Here is a 14924-nt window from a genome sequence, read left to right as displayed (position 1 = left end):
CTGGTTTGTACATGCTCGCTGCCACTGACATGGCCAGCAATTTACCACTTCCTTTGAAGAACATATACAACTGTAAAAGCATTCCCTTGTATGACTGCTTGAGCGCTCTGTTCTGTTCAACAGATTTGCTGCATGTATTACTTTGAAGGGAGATTTTAAATATGTAAAAATATGGCTTTCTTGTTCATTTAGTAGACTAAGAGGGTCAAAATTTCCATTCTGTATTAACTCTTGTAGAATCGTTTTACACTTTATAATGTGATGTATTCCTGAAGTTTAAATGAACATAATTAAGATTAAATCCTAAGGAAGAAATAATGACAGAGCTGGTAACAAGTAACGCTAGGCCAATGGGTGATTGATTTGCTTATGTGATTTATTCTTAAAATATTTAAGAAAGCAACAGTGCAGCTTTCCATTCTGCAAATAAGCTCATGAGATTGATCACCTGAAGGTAAAAACAGTGTTTTCTATTTCAGTGATTCATCACTTCTGTAAAACCCTATGGAGGCGTATAATTGCTTGATGATCGTTTAAGTCAATACCATTGCCACATTACACAATTAAAGGAACTAACCCCATTGCAGGATGATCAGTAATTGTATAGGTGAGCACAGAAGAGACTAATTTAAAAAGTGTGCGATCTCTGTTATGAGATTAAGTTCTTGAGGTCATGCCACTAATGATCCCCTTTAAAGTCCAGCCCCAATTGAATAAGAGCATAATAGGTTAACAAGTTACCATGTGCAGTATGCCCGGTATCAATGTTGGCATTGGGGCAAGAGCAAAATGGGGCAGCCTTTTGGGAATGATAAATCAAATGTGCAGACTAATTGTTATAGCTGTGGTCTGGAATTATATGGGTTGTGTACTTTATGCTGGCTCTCGGGATTCCCGGCAGTCAGAATCCCAACACTGGCATCATAACAGGGTTAGGATACCGACAATGGGAGATAGGAACCCTACCCCTAAACCTAACCTTCCCCATCAAATGCCTATCCCTCCCCCTTAGTGTATAACCCTAAACCTCCCCCTAGTGCCTAACCCGTCGGAATGCCGGTGCCGGGATTCTGACTCGTGTCAGGATTCTGGCACCGGCATTCTGAAAGTTGAAATCCCGGCTGTCGGGATACCAGCGGCCTCCCATATATATAACTCAAAACAAAAAAGTCACTAATATTCCACTAATATTAACAAATTATTTGGTACGTTTCTGCAAGCCCTCAATCAGTGTGAGCTCATCTCCAACAATTAGTGTCCAAGGCAACTGCCTAGCTTTGCCTAATTGTTGCTCCGCTTATGAAAACCTCCGGATGATGTCATAAGGTACATATTTACCTGCATGTAAGCACAGCTTTTCTTTTTGACATCCTATGGAGAAGTTTTTGCTCTTCCAATATAAAAGAATTGAACCTTGTTAACAGCTTACATTATGAATTCAATTACTAGTTCTTTTATATTTTACATCCCATGACAATAATAATACATTCAATAAAATACATATGCTGTTGAAGTACCAAAGTACCAAATGTTTTGCTAAAGTACCCCTTTTCATTCGCCTGTATAATAACTTGAAAATGCTTATTGCATATTGAATGTGTGGTGAAGTCTTTAAGATGTAAGCAGCTGTGGAGACAGCTCTGCCATTGTACATGTATCACAGTGTCTGTACTGTATGCAGATGCTAATATTTCAGTCTGGTTAAACCATCATGTTTCAGATGGATAAGACCTTCTTTGTAACTACTTCTAAGCCTAAGAACGTTACACAGTTGAGCCTTACTGCCTTTGCCAAGGTGATGTCTCTACTATTGGATTTCCCCAGAAATCTGAATTGACTCAAAAAATGTAAAAGAAAAATTAAAGAACATATTTTCTTCTTTAAAAAAAATGGTGCCATAGCTTCCAAATAGTATAGAAACCCTTAAGAAATATAGAATTTGGGGAAAAATAGTTTAGTAACACCTAACCACGCTGTAGAAGGTGTACTTTCTTTTTGGACCTCTTTCTCGGTCTGTTATTGCCCAGTCTTGTTTTATTGTTTTGTTCCCAATTGTAGAGTACAATAGACTATGCTGGTGCTATATAAGTGACCATTACTAATAAGAATAAGAATTTTGTAGCGTAGCTAAGCTGCAATGCAAATCCTTAACAATCAAGTTATGTATTGCATGTGTAAAGGTGCGTATCCACTACCCGAAAACACAGAGCGATTGAACAATATCGACATCGTTATCATTCAATCGCTCATAAATCGGGCAACTAAAATGTTGGCAACGACCAGAGATGCGCGTTCATGCTGGTCGTTGCCGGCATCGCTTACCATCCGAACATGATGATCAACCTGACGATATTGTCAGGTTGACCATGTTCGGGGATGAGGGTGGGTGCCTACACTGAACGATATATCGTTCAGTGTGGGCATTGTGCAATGTAGTTAACGATATCGTTCAGTCTTTTCACTGTCTGGTAGTGGATACCCGCCTTTACACAGGAAATACCTGGTCTATATAATGGACAGTTTTATATTCCGCTATCTTGCTATATTAGACGGGAAATAATGAACTGTACAAAATGGTGACTGATGAGTGGCTATGTGTGTAATACTTTTTGTGCATCCCTGTCTTGTGATGCACAATTGTGTAGTCTGATAGATTTGACAACCGTGCATAGAACTAATAGAAGTGGCAATCTCTCACTAAATGTACTTCTGTGTGTGTGTGTGTGTGTGTGTGTGTGGGCAGTTGCCTTTTATTGCGGACAATAAATATGATAAACTTTATTGTATTTCCCCCTTATAATGCTCTAGGCAATTGGCAATTGTCATGTACAACTCCACTAACTATGCAACATTGATGTACAGGGATTGCATTGGCTTCTTGTGCCATAGCTCTGCAGCTGTATGCTAATGCTCGTAAATGCTTTTCCCTTGTGTACTACTATAATGGTATATGCGCTGTAATACTGTTTGGCACGTCTTCAGACACAACCTTTCGTCATACCATAGAATCTGCACCTGCTATAGGGTAGGTGCAAGATTCTCTGTCAGATTAGGGTCTCTTATGTGAGCAATTGGGTGTCTCTGGGGTCTATTTGCTAAGCCTTGGATGGAGAAAGTGAACGGAAAAAGAACCAGCCAATCAGCTCCTAACTGCCATGTCACAGGCAAAAATTACAGGAGTGGATTGGCTGGTACTTTCTCTGTTCACTTTATCTCCATCCAAGGCTTAGTAAAGCAACCACTATCAGCGACATTCCCGTAACTCAGACGATCTCTACTTAGAAAATGTATTGGACATTCCGGGGCGCTGACAGGGAGGTGTCTAAGACCCGTGCACCTCATTCACAACTGCAAATCTGTGCGCACGGACTCTGAACGCATGCATAGTGCAACTCACACACATGTGCAGAAAAAAAAATGGCTCTACGGCTTCCGACATTTGCAACGCGGGCGACTCAGATCAGCCCCACAGTGTTTAACACATTGCCTGATGTAGAGAGGCATGTTAAAATTACAATGTAAACCTCTGTATTACCATGTACAATGTAATCGCAATGAAAGCATTTAAAACTGGTCTGACTGAATACTTGTGAACAGTTGGTCGGTGCGAGTTTTTGAGCTGCACCTGTTGGAGATAAGTTTGTTTAAGCCTTAGTAGAGGAAGGGGGTAATACTGTATCTCAATATTACCCGAGGTCAAAAGGTCATCATCCCTATAGGGAGAAACTGTAGCTTCCTTTGTTGGTGTGCGGTCTCTCTCACCCCATTTATTATGATTTTTGGAATGTGAAATGGTTCTTCCCAGATCTTAGAAAGGAACTTGTGTAATAATTTTGTCTTTTAATGTTTGCGGTATTTTGTACACTATAAACTAAATGGGCAATAACATAATGTTTTGCATTTTTGTGCATTAATGAATCAATAAATGTCTTTACCTGTATGTCACTCTGACAGTCCTAATTTTTATTTTTTTGTCTTTTTTTTTTTCGACATGCAAAATATCCCACCCACATGAACCTTTATGAAAATGTCTCACTGATGTAGTAAATGAACAATTTCCCACCCATGAACCTATGTAAAAATTATTCATTGATGTTGTAAATGAGTTTTCCAGACCACTAAAGTCCCTTCTTCAGAAGTGACATCTGAGGAACAGGCTTCTGACATATACAATGGCATCTATTCATTTCACATGATCATTTGGCCGCCCCTGAAATGTTTGCATTCATACAGTTGTTTGTGTGGTTTTTTTTTTTTATTGTTTGTGTATATACATTTTTATATTTAAAATATCTTGCACTGTAAAATTAAATTGTCATTTTTCTCCAGAACAATTAATGAGCTAAAAGCCTGAAGAGAGCATTCCTGTATTTGCCTATGGCGATGGAGCAAAAAGTTAGCAAGCTCACTTATGGCTGCCAGCGAAGTTCCACATCGGATGATGACTCTGGTTGTGCTATGGAGGAGTATACTTGGGTTCCGCCTGGTCTTCGTCCTGAACAGGTGAGAGCAATCTGACCGTTTTAATTATCATACTTTATGTTGCATTAACAGGTTGTGTATCATAAATATATGAAACTATGTAAATTAAAGTTTTAAATAAGGTTAGACTGTAAGTATTAACTTTATCTTATACATCTGTAGATTATAAGATCGCTGCCTGTCTGTCATTACCCAGTCTCGTTTTATGACCCTTTTGTTCCCAGTTGTAAAATGCAGTGTAATATGCTGTACAAATAACTTAATAAATAATACAGCCTCTCTGTATATGATCCATAAATAGATTAGTGGACTGTATTATACCATATTAACAACTTTACTTTACAACTATCACTTCTGGCAGTGGTTCTTTAGCCTTTCAGTTACTCCTAATTCTTCAGTGGGTAGCACAGTGTCTCCTTGTCTAGCATTGCTGCCAAACTGCACTGGGGTCATGAGTTCAATTACAACCAGGGCCCCTTTCTGTGTGGAGCTTTTATGTTCTAACCGTACAAGTTTCCTGCAGGTTCTCTGGTTCCCACCCATAATTCAAAGACCTATAGGTAGGTTAATTGGATTTTGAAAATAATCAAATTGTAATATTCACTGTGATCTACATAATATGAAGACACAATATCTGAATCTTGTCATAAATGTTGGCAAAGGATAATTAAAAGAATTGCTTGAAAACTAATAGTGTAGCTATTGCACGCTAACATTTTAACAGGGTGTAAAGGTAAGGGACATAAGCTTATAAATTTTGGAAGAGGATTATCCGTTAACCTGTTGCTCTTTTAAAGTAGAAACTGACATCTGGCTAAAACATGTTTGAATTTGACCCCTCCCATGAAGTTGACTTAAGGTCCTCTGAAAAAAGCTCAGATGGAAGCAATGAAAACTGTGGCTGGGGATGAACCCTAGCAGCAGGAGCTGACAAAGCAGCTTTTGTCTCACCGATGTGTAAAATTCAAGAAGCAAATTAAACTTGTTTATAGGGGCTGTTTTCTAGATGGCTTCTCACGTTATGCAAAGTAATTGTAGATAGTAATGTTGGAATTTCCATGGACTTGTTGACTAGTTTTGGAGGAGGTGGGTATAATGGCCACATTAAATGTGCATAATTTATGATACCCCCTAATAGTAACTACAACTTGCATTCCAGAAAAGCAATTCAGCAGCTGGGTGCAAACTGACTGTCATCTACTTGTGCTGGGCTGACTCTCTGATGCTCATTATCACATAAGCCCTAAGCTGCCTTAGACCTAACATCGCATTGTTCACTTTTCCTAGCCAATTCACCTCCATTTTACATTTAATTTTAGATATATAAATTATATTTTCATTGGCTGCTACAATCATTTATTTAATTTTTATTTTTTTGCAGGTTCAGCTGTATTTTGCATGTCTGCCAGAAGAAAAGGTTCCCTATGTCAACAGTGTGGGTGAAAAGTTTAGAATCAAACAGCTCCTGTACCAGTTACCCCCTCATGATAATGAAGTAAGATGGCAGCTTGATTACACATTGTCTTCACACTCTATAGCCTGATGTAGAGAAGAACATATGCATGTAGAAACCTTTATACACATGGTGTCTGGTTTCCTGAGGTTTTATTCAATGTTTACACCATCCCTTAAAGCCAAATCAAACAGTAGATTAATCTATTATTAAGAACATGCGTCTCTGCACTTAGTAAGGTCACACATTTTTAGTGCTTCTTTATGATGCCGGTTGGATCTGGTCTACTGTTTCTGTCCAACAACCATTTGAAGAATCTTTGTGTTTGCACTGTTTTACAGTTTGCAGGTTTTTCTAATTTTACAGGGTTGTTTAAAACTCTGGAATGGATACGGTTTTGTTTTTTCATTGCAAGAATGTTAAACTTTTGTGTATATTTACTTATTTCACTCTAATTGTACCTCTTTTAAAGCCATTTGGCCTATTCAGTGTTACTTTAATGTGTCTACCTAGAATAGCAATATAGTGTATTTACTGACATGTAGAATGTGGTAGTCAAGTGTCAAAATAAACCCCTGGTCTACAAATGACAAGTATTGACCTAAATGTCTTGTTTCCGTAGGTGCGATATTGCCAGTCTTTAAGTGAGGAAGAGAAGAAGGAATTGATGATGTTCAGTACCCAGCGCAAAAAGGAGGCCCTTGGGAGAGGCAATATTAAACTGTTGTCAAGGGCTGTGATGCATGCAGTCTGTGAACAGGTATTGCCAGTCTCTGAGGTTTATCGTGCGGACCTATTATTTGTTTATTTATTTTTTATTCATTTATTTTTTTAGTTTTTGCAATACAGAAATTACTGTATGATGCCAACACTCCATTTTATCACCTGAAATTCCTAAGATGTACCAAATTCAGTACATGTATTTATACTCCAGTACACTGGGCAGGCCCTGGTCTTCTGCCTCTCCACACAGGTGCCACCAGGGCAATAAAAGTGCTTCCCCATTGGCCTTGCATCCTGGGCGGTGGCATTGGACACACTGCCCCTGGTACAACACTGTTTTTTAAGCTCATTGTCTTGTGTTTTTTTTCTTTTACTTGCAGAATAGTCTATTTTTTCTTGCTTGCTTGCTTTCTTGCTCTGAAAGTTTGTCTTACACTGTCACGGTAATGTAGAGAGCCCCTCCTGAAGGTCTGCGTGTGTATGTGTATATCTTCCATGCACGTGCAGACTAGTAATAATAAAGCATTTTCTCCTTGGGAGAAGTGTCAAATTGTAGCCAGATGGGTAACTTTATTAAAACCACATTTAAATAATGAAAACCAGCTTAAGTGGTTCTTTAAATATCTACTTAACATATATCTGTATTTTTCTTGGTTTAGAATCCAGTTTATGGTCAGATTTAAACTTTCCTTCTTTTGGATTTTAAATGGATGTTTAAATTCCTTTGGTAGTTTTATGTCGTAAGTAGTATTTTTCCTTTTAATGTGAACAGCAGCAAATGTGCCAACATTCAATCAACATGTATAGATTTGTTTGTTTTTTGTTTTTTTCCCCAATATATAAATAAATTCTATATATTTTTATTTCAGTGTGACGAGAAGATAAATGGAGGTGAAATTGCAATTTTTGTTTCAAGAGCTAATCCTGGGGTATGCTGGCACCCATCATGTTTCACGTGTTCCACATGCAATGAACTACTTGTCGATCTAATATACTTCTACCAGGATGGAAAAATACATTGTGGCAGACACCATGCAGAGCTACTTAAACCAAGATGTTCAGCCTGTGATGAGGTATTGGATTGAATATATTTACCTCACTTTGCTGTTATTTTGAATGAGCCTTTACTGCATTTTCATATAGTACTTCTGGGCAAGGGTACGTTATGCTGCAATATACAATAGAAGTACATTTTCTTACACAAGTTTTACATGTCAGTAGTGCTATAAAAGGAGGAATTCCGTTCTTTAGATAGGTTTCATATTTTATTTAAGTTTCGGAGTAATAGCTGTATTACAGCAGTATAATTAACTTTTTCTTTTATTTTCCACAAAAAAATAAATAAAAAGGGGATATATATAAAAAAAGAAGGGACATGGAAGAAATAGGGATGTGCACATCCCACACAGACCTTATATACACAAGCAATGTAATGCACTTTTGAATGTAGTCTTTGATCTATACTATAAATGTACCACATAACTGATTATAAAATTCTCACATGGCATCTGCTGGTATTAAATGTGACCCGCACAAGCTGCCCAGATGTAAATATAAACATATGGTATACCGTGGTGTCCCCAGCTTAGAAAAAACAAACTAAACACCGTGGATGTAAAATATGGCTTTTATTTTTTTCCAATATTCAAATTTTACAAACTTTACAAAAGTTAGCAAATGTACATGTCTTAGAACAATGCAAGAAGTCAACAAGGTTGTTATTAGGACGTTACTGTGCACAGTGTTTCTTATCAAACTACTGCTAATTTGTTTTTTTAGATTATATTTGCTGATGAATGCACAGAAGCCGAGGGGCGGCACTGGCACATGAAACACTTCTGTTGCTATGAGTGTGAGACTGTACTAGGGGGCCAGAGATACATCATGAAAGATGGCCGCCCCTTTTGCTGTGGCTGCTTCGAGTCTCATTATGCAGAGTACTGTGAATCCTGTGGAGAGCATATAGGTATTGAGAACTTTTTATTTGTATTGTGTCCAGAGTGCATTGTAATATGTGTGATGCAGGTTTAAAATGTTTGGTGTGGGCAATGTGTATCTAAGCACTTAATTACAAAGCTCTTTTTAGCAAAACTAAAGAATATTGTTGCAAACTATGCAATGTAAATACACAAAGGCATGCTAATTATTTTTAGTATTGAATTTCAAGGTGACTGACTCTAGTAACATAAAGACCATATGTATATTTTTCACTTTCATTGCATTTTCAGTATTGGATGTAGCAACTATAGGAAACCTATGTTTAGCTACAACTATTTCTTTTTCTTCTAGGTGTTGATCATGCTCAGATGACCTATGATGGACAGCATTGGCATGCAACAGAAAACTGCTTTTCTTGTGCACAATGTAAAGTTTCTCTACTGGGGTGTCCTTTTCTCCCGAAGAAAGGACGCATTTATTGTTCCAAAATTTGCAGCTTGGGAGAGGATGTACATGCATCGGATTCTTCTGACTCAGCATTTCAGTCTGCTAGGTCTAGAGAGTCCAGAAGAAGTGTACGAATGGGAAAGAGCAGCAGATCTGCAGATCAGTGTAGACAATCACTCTTGCTGTCTCCAGCACTGAATTATAAGTTCCCAGGACTGTCTGGTAATGCCGATGATACACTGTCTCGTAAAATGGATGATCTCAGCTTATCAAGGCAAGGTGCCAGTTTTGATAATGACTTTTGGAAAGGAAGAGATGAGCAGGAGACTCCAGAGGATCATGAAGAATGGGCTGAGCATGATGACTACATGACTCAATTACTTTTAAAGTTTGGAGAAAAAGGACTCTTTCAGCAGCCTGCTGAAGAACATCACAATCGGTCTAGTGAGCACTGGGTGTCAGAGAAGGTCAGTAGTGACTTAAAAAGAAATGGACGCAATCAAAGTTTAGCAAGTAAAAAATATGAGACCGATATGTACTGGGCACAGTCACAGGATGGACTCGGAGATTCAGCTTACGGCAGCCATCCAGGCCCGGCAAGTAGCAGGAAAATACAAGAGTTGGACTTGGATCATGGAGCGTCTGGTTACAAGCGTGACAAGAAACCGTGGTATAAAAACTCATTGGAATGTCTGTCTGATGATCTTAAACCACAGCTTGAAAACATTTGTGACTCTATGGATTCATTAGCATTGTCCAATATAACAGGTATGGTCTGGTTTCTTTTTGACCTGTTTGTCAATGATTTTGTGAATGTACAGATTTGCATATTGATTTAGATATTAGCAGCACACAATTTTATAAATAGCTTCTTTAAAATGGTTCTCATTTGTTTTATTGTAAAAGAGCAGTTATAGCAAAGTAAAAAATTTATTTTTTTATTTGTATTTAGTACAGATCAAACCAAATATTTTGAAGTTTTGAAAGTGGACATTTTACTTTTTAGTCTGAAATGCCATATAAATATCTGTTTGTCAAAAGCTGAAATTATTCAGTTTTTAAACTACTGTGTCTAATGCCTCTCATTTGGGTAAAAAGGGGTCTATTTACTAAACCCCAGAGTTGCTAAGCCTTATATATCGCTGCATATTGCAGCACATCAATACATAATTTGCATATGCTGTAGTTTTATAGGAGCCCCAGTGAAAACAGCCCTTACTAACTGACCTTTTTCTCTACCTAACCGAATGCTCCTGGTGAGGAATTCGGGTATTATGCAGCCAATGGCTACGTATGCGCAGTGATGCATGATGTGGAGAAGATTCTTCAAACCCTCTGCAGCTTCACAGGTCCCCCATAGAAGGGAATTGGATAACGCTATATTGGTATACCCAGCAGCGGAAAGCTTTTCTTGCCACTGCCTGATAAATAGATCAGGCATCTTGGTCCTCATAGCAGGCTATGGGGTTGTGGCAATTAAAAAAGAGGGACTACATGAGAAGTCAGTGATTTTCTCTGCAGCATCTCTCTCTTTAAATAGGAGGCGGTGATGTTATCCTTAGCAGGACCATCTCTTACATTGGGCTTGTTGGGCAGTTGTCCAAGGGCCCAAATCTTGTAGGGACCCGCCAACCCACCCCCCTGCAGCCGCGGCCAATTGGTAAATTTGTGATTATTTTTATAAGCCGGTGGCCTGTGCACTGTATTCTGATCTAACTTCCGCCTAAACCCCCCCCCCCCCCCCCCTGGTGACGGGTACTCACCTCAGTCCCAGTTTCACTTCATCCGCCGGCTTCAGACAGAGTCTCTCTGCATGCATAGGAGGCCTGATGGGCATGCAGGAGGGTTTAATTTTATTACCCATTTACATTTTTTTCCCCTGAATGGGTGGGTATTGCTTGCCCATGGCCCACACTGCTGTTTAGACAACCCTGCCCCTTAGTCATAAAGCCTGCAACACCTATCAATCACAGTTAGACATTGTGATACCATTATTAGCCATGTGGTTCATCTGTAAATTCAATTCTATGGAATATGGTAACTTCTGCAAGCTAATGTGTTTTTTTTGTTTGTTTTTTTTTCTACTTACTAGCTTCTATTGATGGAGAAAGTAAGCTACGACCTTCACACTTTTCTTACCCAAATTTCCAAGACTTGGACACAGGGGATTGTGAGAAAATGAGCAACATGGGCACTCTTAACTCTTCCATGCTCAACAGGAGTACGGAGTCTCTGAAAAGCCTAATCTCAGAAATCTGCCAGGAAAAGCCACCTCCAGAAGAAAAACCTGTTCACACATCTGCTTTGAGAAGGTCAAAATCACAAACAAGACCTCAAGTCAAATTTTCTGATGATGTCATTGACAATGGAGATTATGGCAGCATTGAAATCCGACGGCCACCAATGAGTGAAAGGAGCCGCAGAAGGGTTTACAAATTGGAAGACCGCAGTCAAAGACCCCATCGTCATCGGCGCAGGAAATCTCGCTCTGAAAATGCACTTCACCTTGCTACAGATCACAAGGCACCAGGGTGGGAAAAACCTAGGTGTTCTACTTCTGAAGACTATGATAGACTTTTCCAAAACAAATCTCCTCAAGAGGTTCAGGCGTACATTCAGAATGGGGAACTATTTGGACAATATGCAAATGCTGCTTCAGATTTTGGACTGCAAAGCCAAATTATGGATAAGTATTTTGGAATGTGTGGTGAAGATGACTCTTGGTGTTCAACATGTTCTTCTTCCTCCTCTGATTCAGAAGAGGAGGGATATTTTCTTGGACAGCCTATTCCTCAACCACGACCACAACGATATCAATATTTTACAGATGACATGCCTACTCCTACATCTCTACTATCCAGTAGTCATCTTGGCCAAAGGACCACTAAATCCAAAAAGAAGAAGGGACACAAAGGCAAAAACTGTATTATTTCCTAAGACTCATAGGCATGTTCATCTTCATTCCTGTGAAGACAGTCTATGAACATTCTCAGTCCAGAGACACTTATTTCCTTTTATAGTTCTGCTATTTGCCTAAAAATGTCTGTTGGGTTTTATTTTTTTTAAATGCTTTGCCAATTGTACCAATTCAGGCCGGCTGGTGTTTACAATGTGTAATTACTATTGACAAAGTTTGTGTTTAGCAGAATATTTACTTAGACTATCACAGGTTTACAGTTCAGGTTTGCTTTGGTTTTATTGCTTTGCACATAATACTGAAGTTAGAAATTAGACAATGCACCAAATGCTTAACATTAACTGGCATAACTACATCAGACTTGCTATCTCTGCATACCTCAAGCTTTGTAACCCACTCTAAAGGCGGGAATGGTATAATGGAATAAATAAAATTGCAGTTTACAGGAATCATTTACTAGTGAATATGGTGTATTTTCATCTGAATAAGACTGTTTGCTTGGAACAGTGTGTATTTTGCAGTCTTACATTTAAGATTTGTGTATTGGAAACAATGCAAAGTTCTTTTGTTCCAGATCATTCACACTGTTTTAACATACATGAAGAACCATTTTGCAAGTATTGTCTGTTGGTATTTACTCATGAAAGTGTAGAATATTTAGATGCAAGTTATTTATATTGTTGCATATAAACAAATCTAGCCCTAATTTAACAGTGCAAATAATGTATATATTGTATATGTCAAATGCAGAACTTGTTATTTTTTTATATTTCCTTTCTGCAATGTTGCATTTTTTTCCTCTGCAGCGTTGAATAGGGGCCCAACAGATGCGTTATGGTTGATTATTTGTATGCTTTCTCCATGTTTATTGCAGTTTTAGAACGCAAACTCCAACAGTATTTAGTGACTGATAATGGTTCTTCATATATCCACCCTCTCTCATGAATTATTTGGCCCTGCATTGGTGTAAGTTATTTTACACATATGTAACCGACTTTTTATTTATAGATCAGAGATTAGCAGAAGAAAAAACATATTTTCTAAAACAATGGCAGCAATAGCTTTTGTCTGGAAACCATATGTTTTAGATACCAAAATTCACTTGTTTGATATTTCTAAAAAATTTACACATTTTTGTGAATAAAAATATACAAACTTGCATTTTGTACATTTTGAGTCTTTATTTTATTTATTATTTTATAAGTCAGAGGGCCCCCTAATTTCCCCTCAAGCTTCCCTAGCAGTGTGTGCTGTGGATCATCTCCTTCTGTACATTGTACAGCAGTAATGTAATCAATGGATTATCAAACTCAACATATTAATTTGTGCTCCTGCAAGGAAAGCCATAAGTATATAGTGCTGTTGAGTTCTGAGTACAGGTTAAACATTCAGTGTGGCAAGTGTCCATGACAGTTAATATGTAGTTTATACAGTAGATTATTACAGAAACCACAACAAAAATAAGTCTATATTGATATCTCGGTTGTATTCAACAATACAGCTGTAAATAATCCTAGATCCAACTTTGACAATAATTGACAGTATACAACACTTTGTGTGCTTTTGTTATTACTAATGAAACGCCCTTATTTGCTAGAGTGCATTGTGGTAGTGTGCTCTGCATAACTTCTCCTTTGTATTATCTTTAGGTTATCCAACGGTTTTTAGTTCAGTCTCTTCCACTGTATGAAGAGGGACAGGTTCCTGTGGGTTAGGCTGCATAGAATCTCTGCACATGCAACAGTGGAACAGATGTAGTGCAGATGCCGCGTGCAATATAGCACACATTTCAACTGATGAAAAGAATGGGTGCCGGGTCAGGTCAGGTTGTACAGATAAAGGAATAGATTAATTTATTTACAACAGGTGAATACCTAAATTAAAAAGGGTGATCTAATAGTTGAATCTAGTAAAGCTGTCTGTTAGAACTTACATCCTTGCGGAACAAGTGTGCACGCCAGACATAATGTGCACTGGGCATGCACCTGGATGGGCAAAAAACTAGTTCTATTGTAATCAAGTCTTGCGAAATATCAATTATTTTGGGGGGGAGGGTGGATGGACTTTCTTGTGTAGCAATGATTTAACCACAATAGGTTGCCTTCTCCCAGAACAAATGTAGAAAAAAATGTGTACTGTTAATAGTTGTTCTTAATGCAGCTGTAACTTTATCATTGATCTCACAATTGTAAATATAAGGGCAGTTACAAATTTATATATAGTTACACAGAGCCCTGCAATCCTAAAGTTAGACTTAACAATTGGACATCAACTACGTAGATTACTTATTTTCCAGTAGGATTACGCGTTAAAAAGATGTTCTTTTGTTTATAAGAAAAAGCTCTATGACAAAGATTTTAGAAGGAATTGTGGTGGTGCGTTAAAGTTGCTGAAACCACATTATAAATATTGTGAATAAAATGACAATGAAAACAAAGTTCTTTTGAAAGGGTGTACATCAGTGATGAGGATTATAAATATTCTAGTGAAAATAAATGTACAATTTAATATAAAAAAAAAATGTAAACCTTAGAATATAATATTAATATGTATGTGTATATATTAGAGATGAGCACAGACCCCTAGGTTTAAGTTCTAAATCATTTGTGTTTTGGCAAAACCACCCTCAATTGTTTGTATACATTTCAAAAGAATTCCAAAACCAACAACTAGCTAAAATTATGTTATTTCGACCTCTGTTTGTTCCTACAGTATTTTTTTTTTTTTTTTTTAATAGAAATTCTTTATCTGGTATTTTCACAATAAACACAATCATTTCAATATACTAAACAATTTCAATACAGAAATACAAAATAGAAAATATGAAATCCCGGTAAACCAACTATATTCCAATTGGGCACATTACAATAGTAAATCAAGTTATAAAAAAAACCCTACTGACATATCCAGTAGAATAAATGATATATTTAGACCGAAATCCATATCATCTCTACATACAATGTC

The 14924-nt window shown here is 37.7% G+C and overlaps 1 protein-coding gene across 3 annotated transcripts in view; it reads left to right on the top strand.

Moving 5' to 3' along the window:
• PRICKLE1 (prickle planar cell polarity protein 1) overlaps positions 1-13056 on the top strand; it is a 68671-nt gene extending 55615 nt beyond the window's left edge. For 2 of the 3 annotated variants that reach the window (XM_088457975.1, XM_088457981.1), the window contains exons 2-8: positions 4330-4503; positions 5864-5977; positions 6558-6695; positions 7528-7731; positions 8438-8624; positions 8948-9811; positions 11136-13056. In XM_088457975.1, coding sequence (XP_088314101.1) covers positions 4378-4503; positions 5864-5977; positions 6558-6695; positions 7528-7731; positions 8438-8624; positions 8948-9811; positions 11136-11980 — 2478 coding nt within the window. In that variant the 5' untranslated portion in view covers positions 4330-4377 and the 3' untranslated portion in view covers positions 11981-13056. Of the gene's footprint in view, positions 1-589; positions 608-4329; positions 4504-5863; positions 5978-6557; positions 6696-7527; positions 7732-8437; positions 8625-8947; positions 9812-11135 lie in introns of those variants that run through there. The other variant, XM_088457988.1, reaches the window with a different exon arrangement.
• Positions 13057-14924: the final 1868 nt, after the last annotated feature.

Source organism: Taudactylus pleione, unplaced genomic scaffold (assembly GCF_031769625.1).
Source record: "Taudactylus pleione unplaced genomic scaffold, aTauple2 ptg000041l, whole genome shotgun sequence".
Lineage (NCBI taxonomy): Eukaryota > Metazoa > Chordata > Amphibia > Anura > Myobatrachidae > Taudactylus > Taudactylus pleione.
This window is presented reverse-complemented; position numbering and strand designations above follow the sequence as displayed.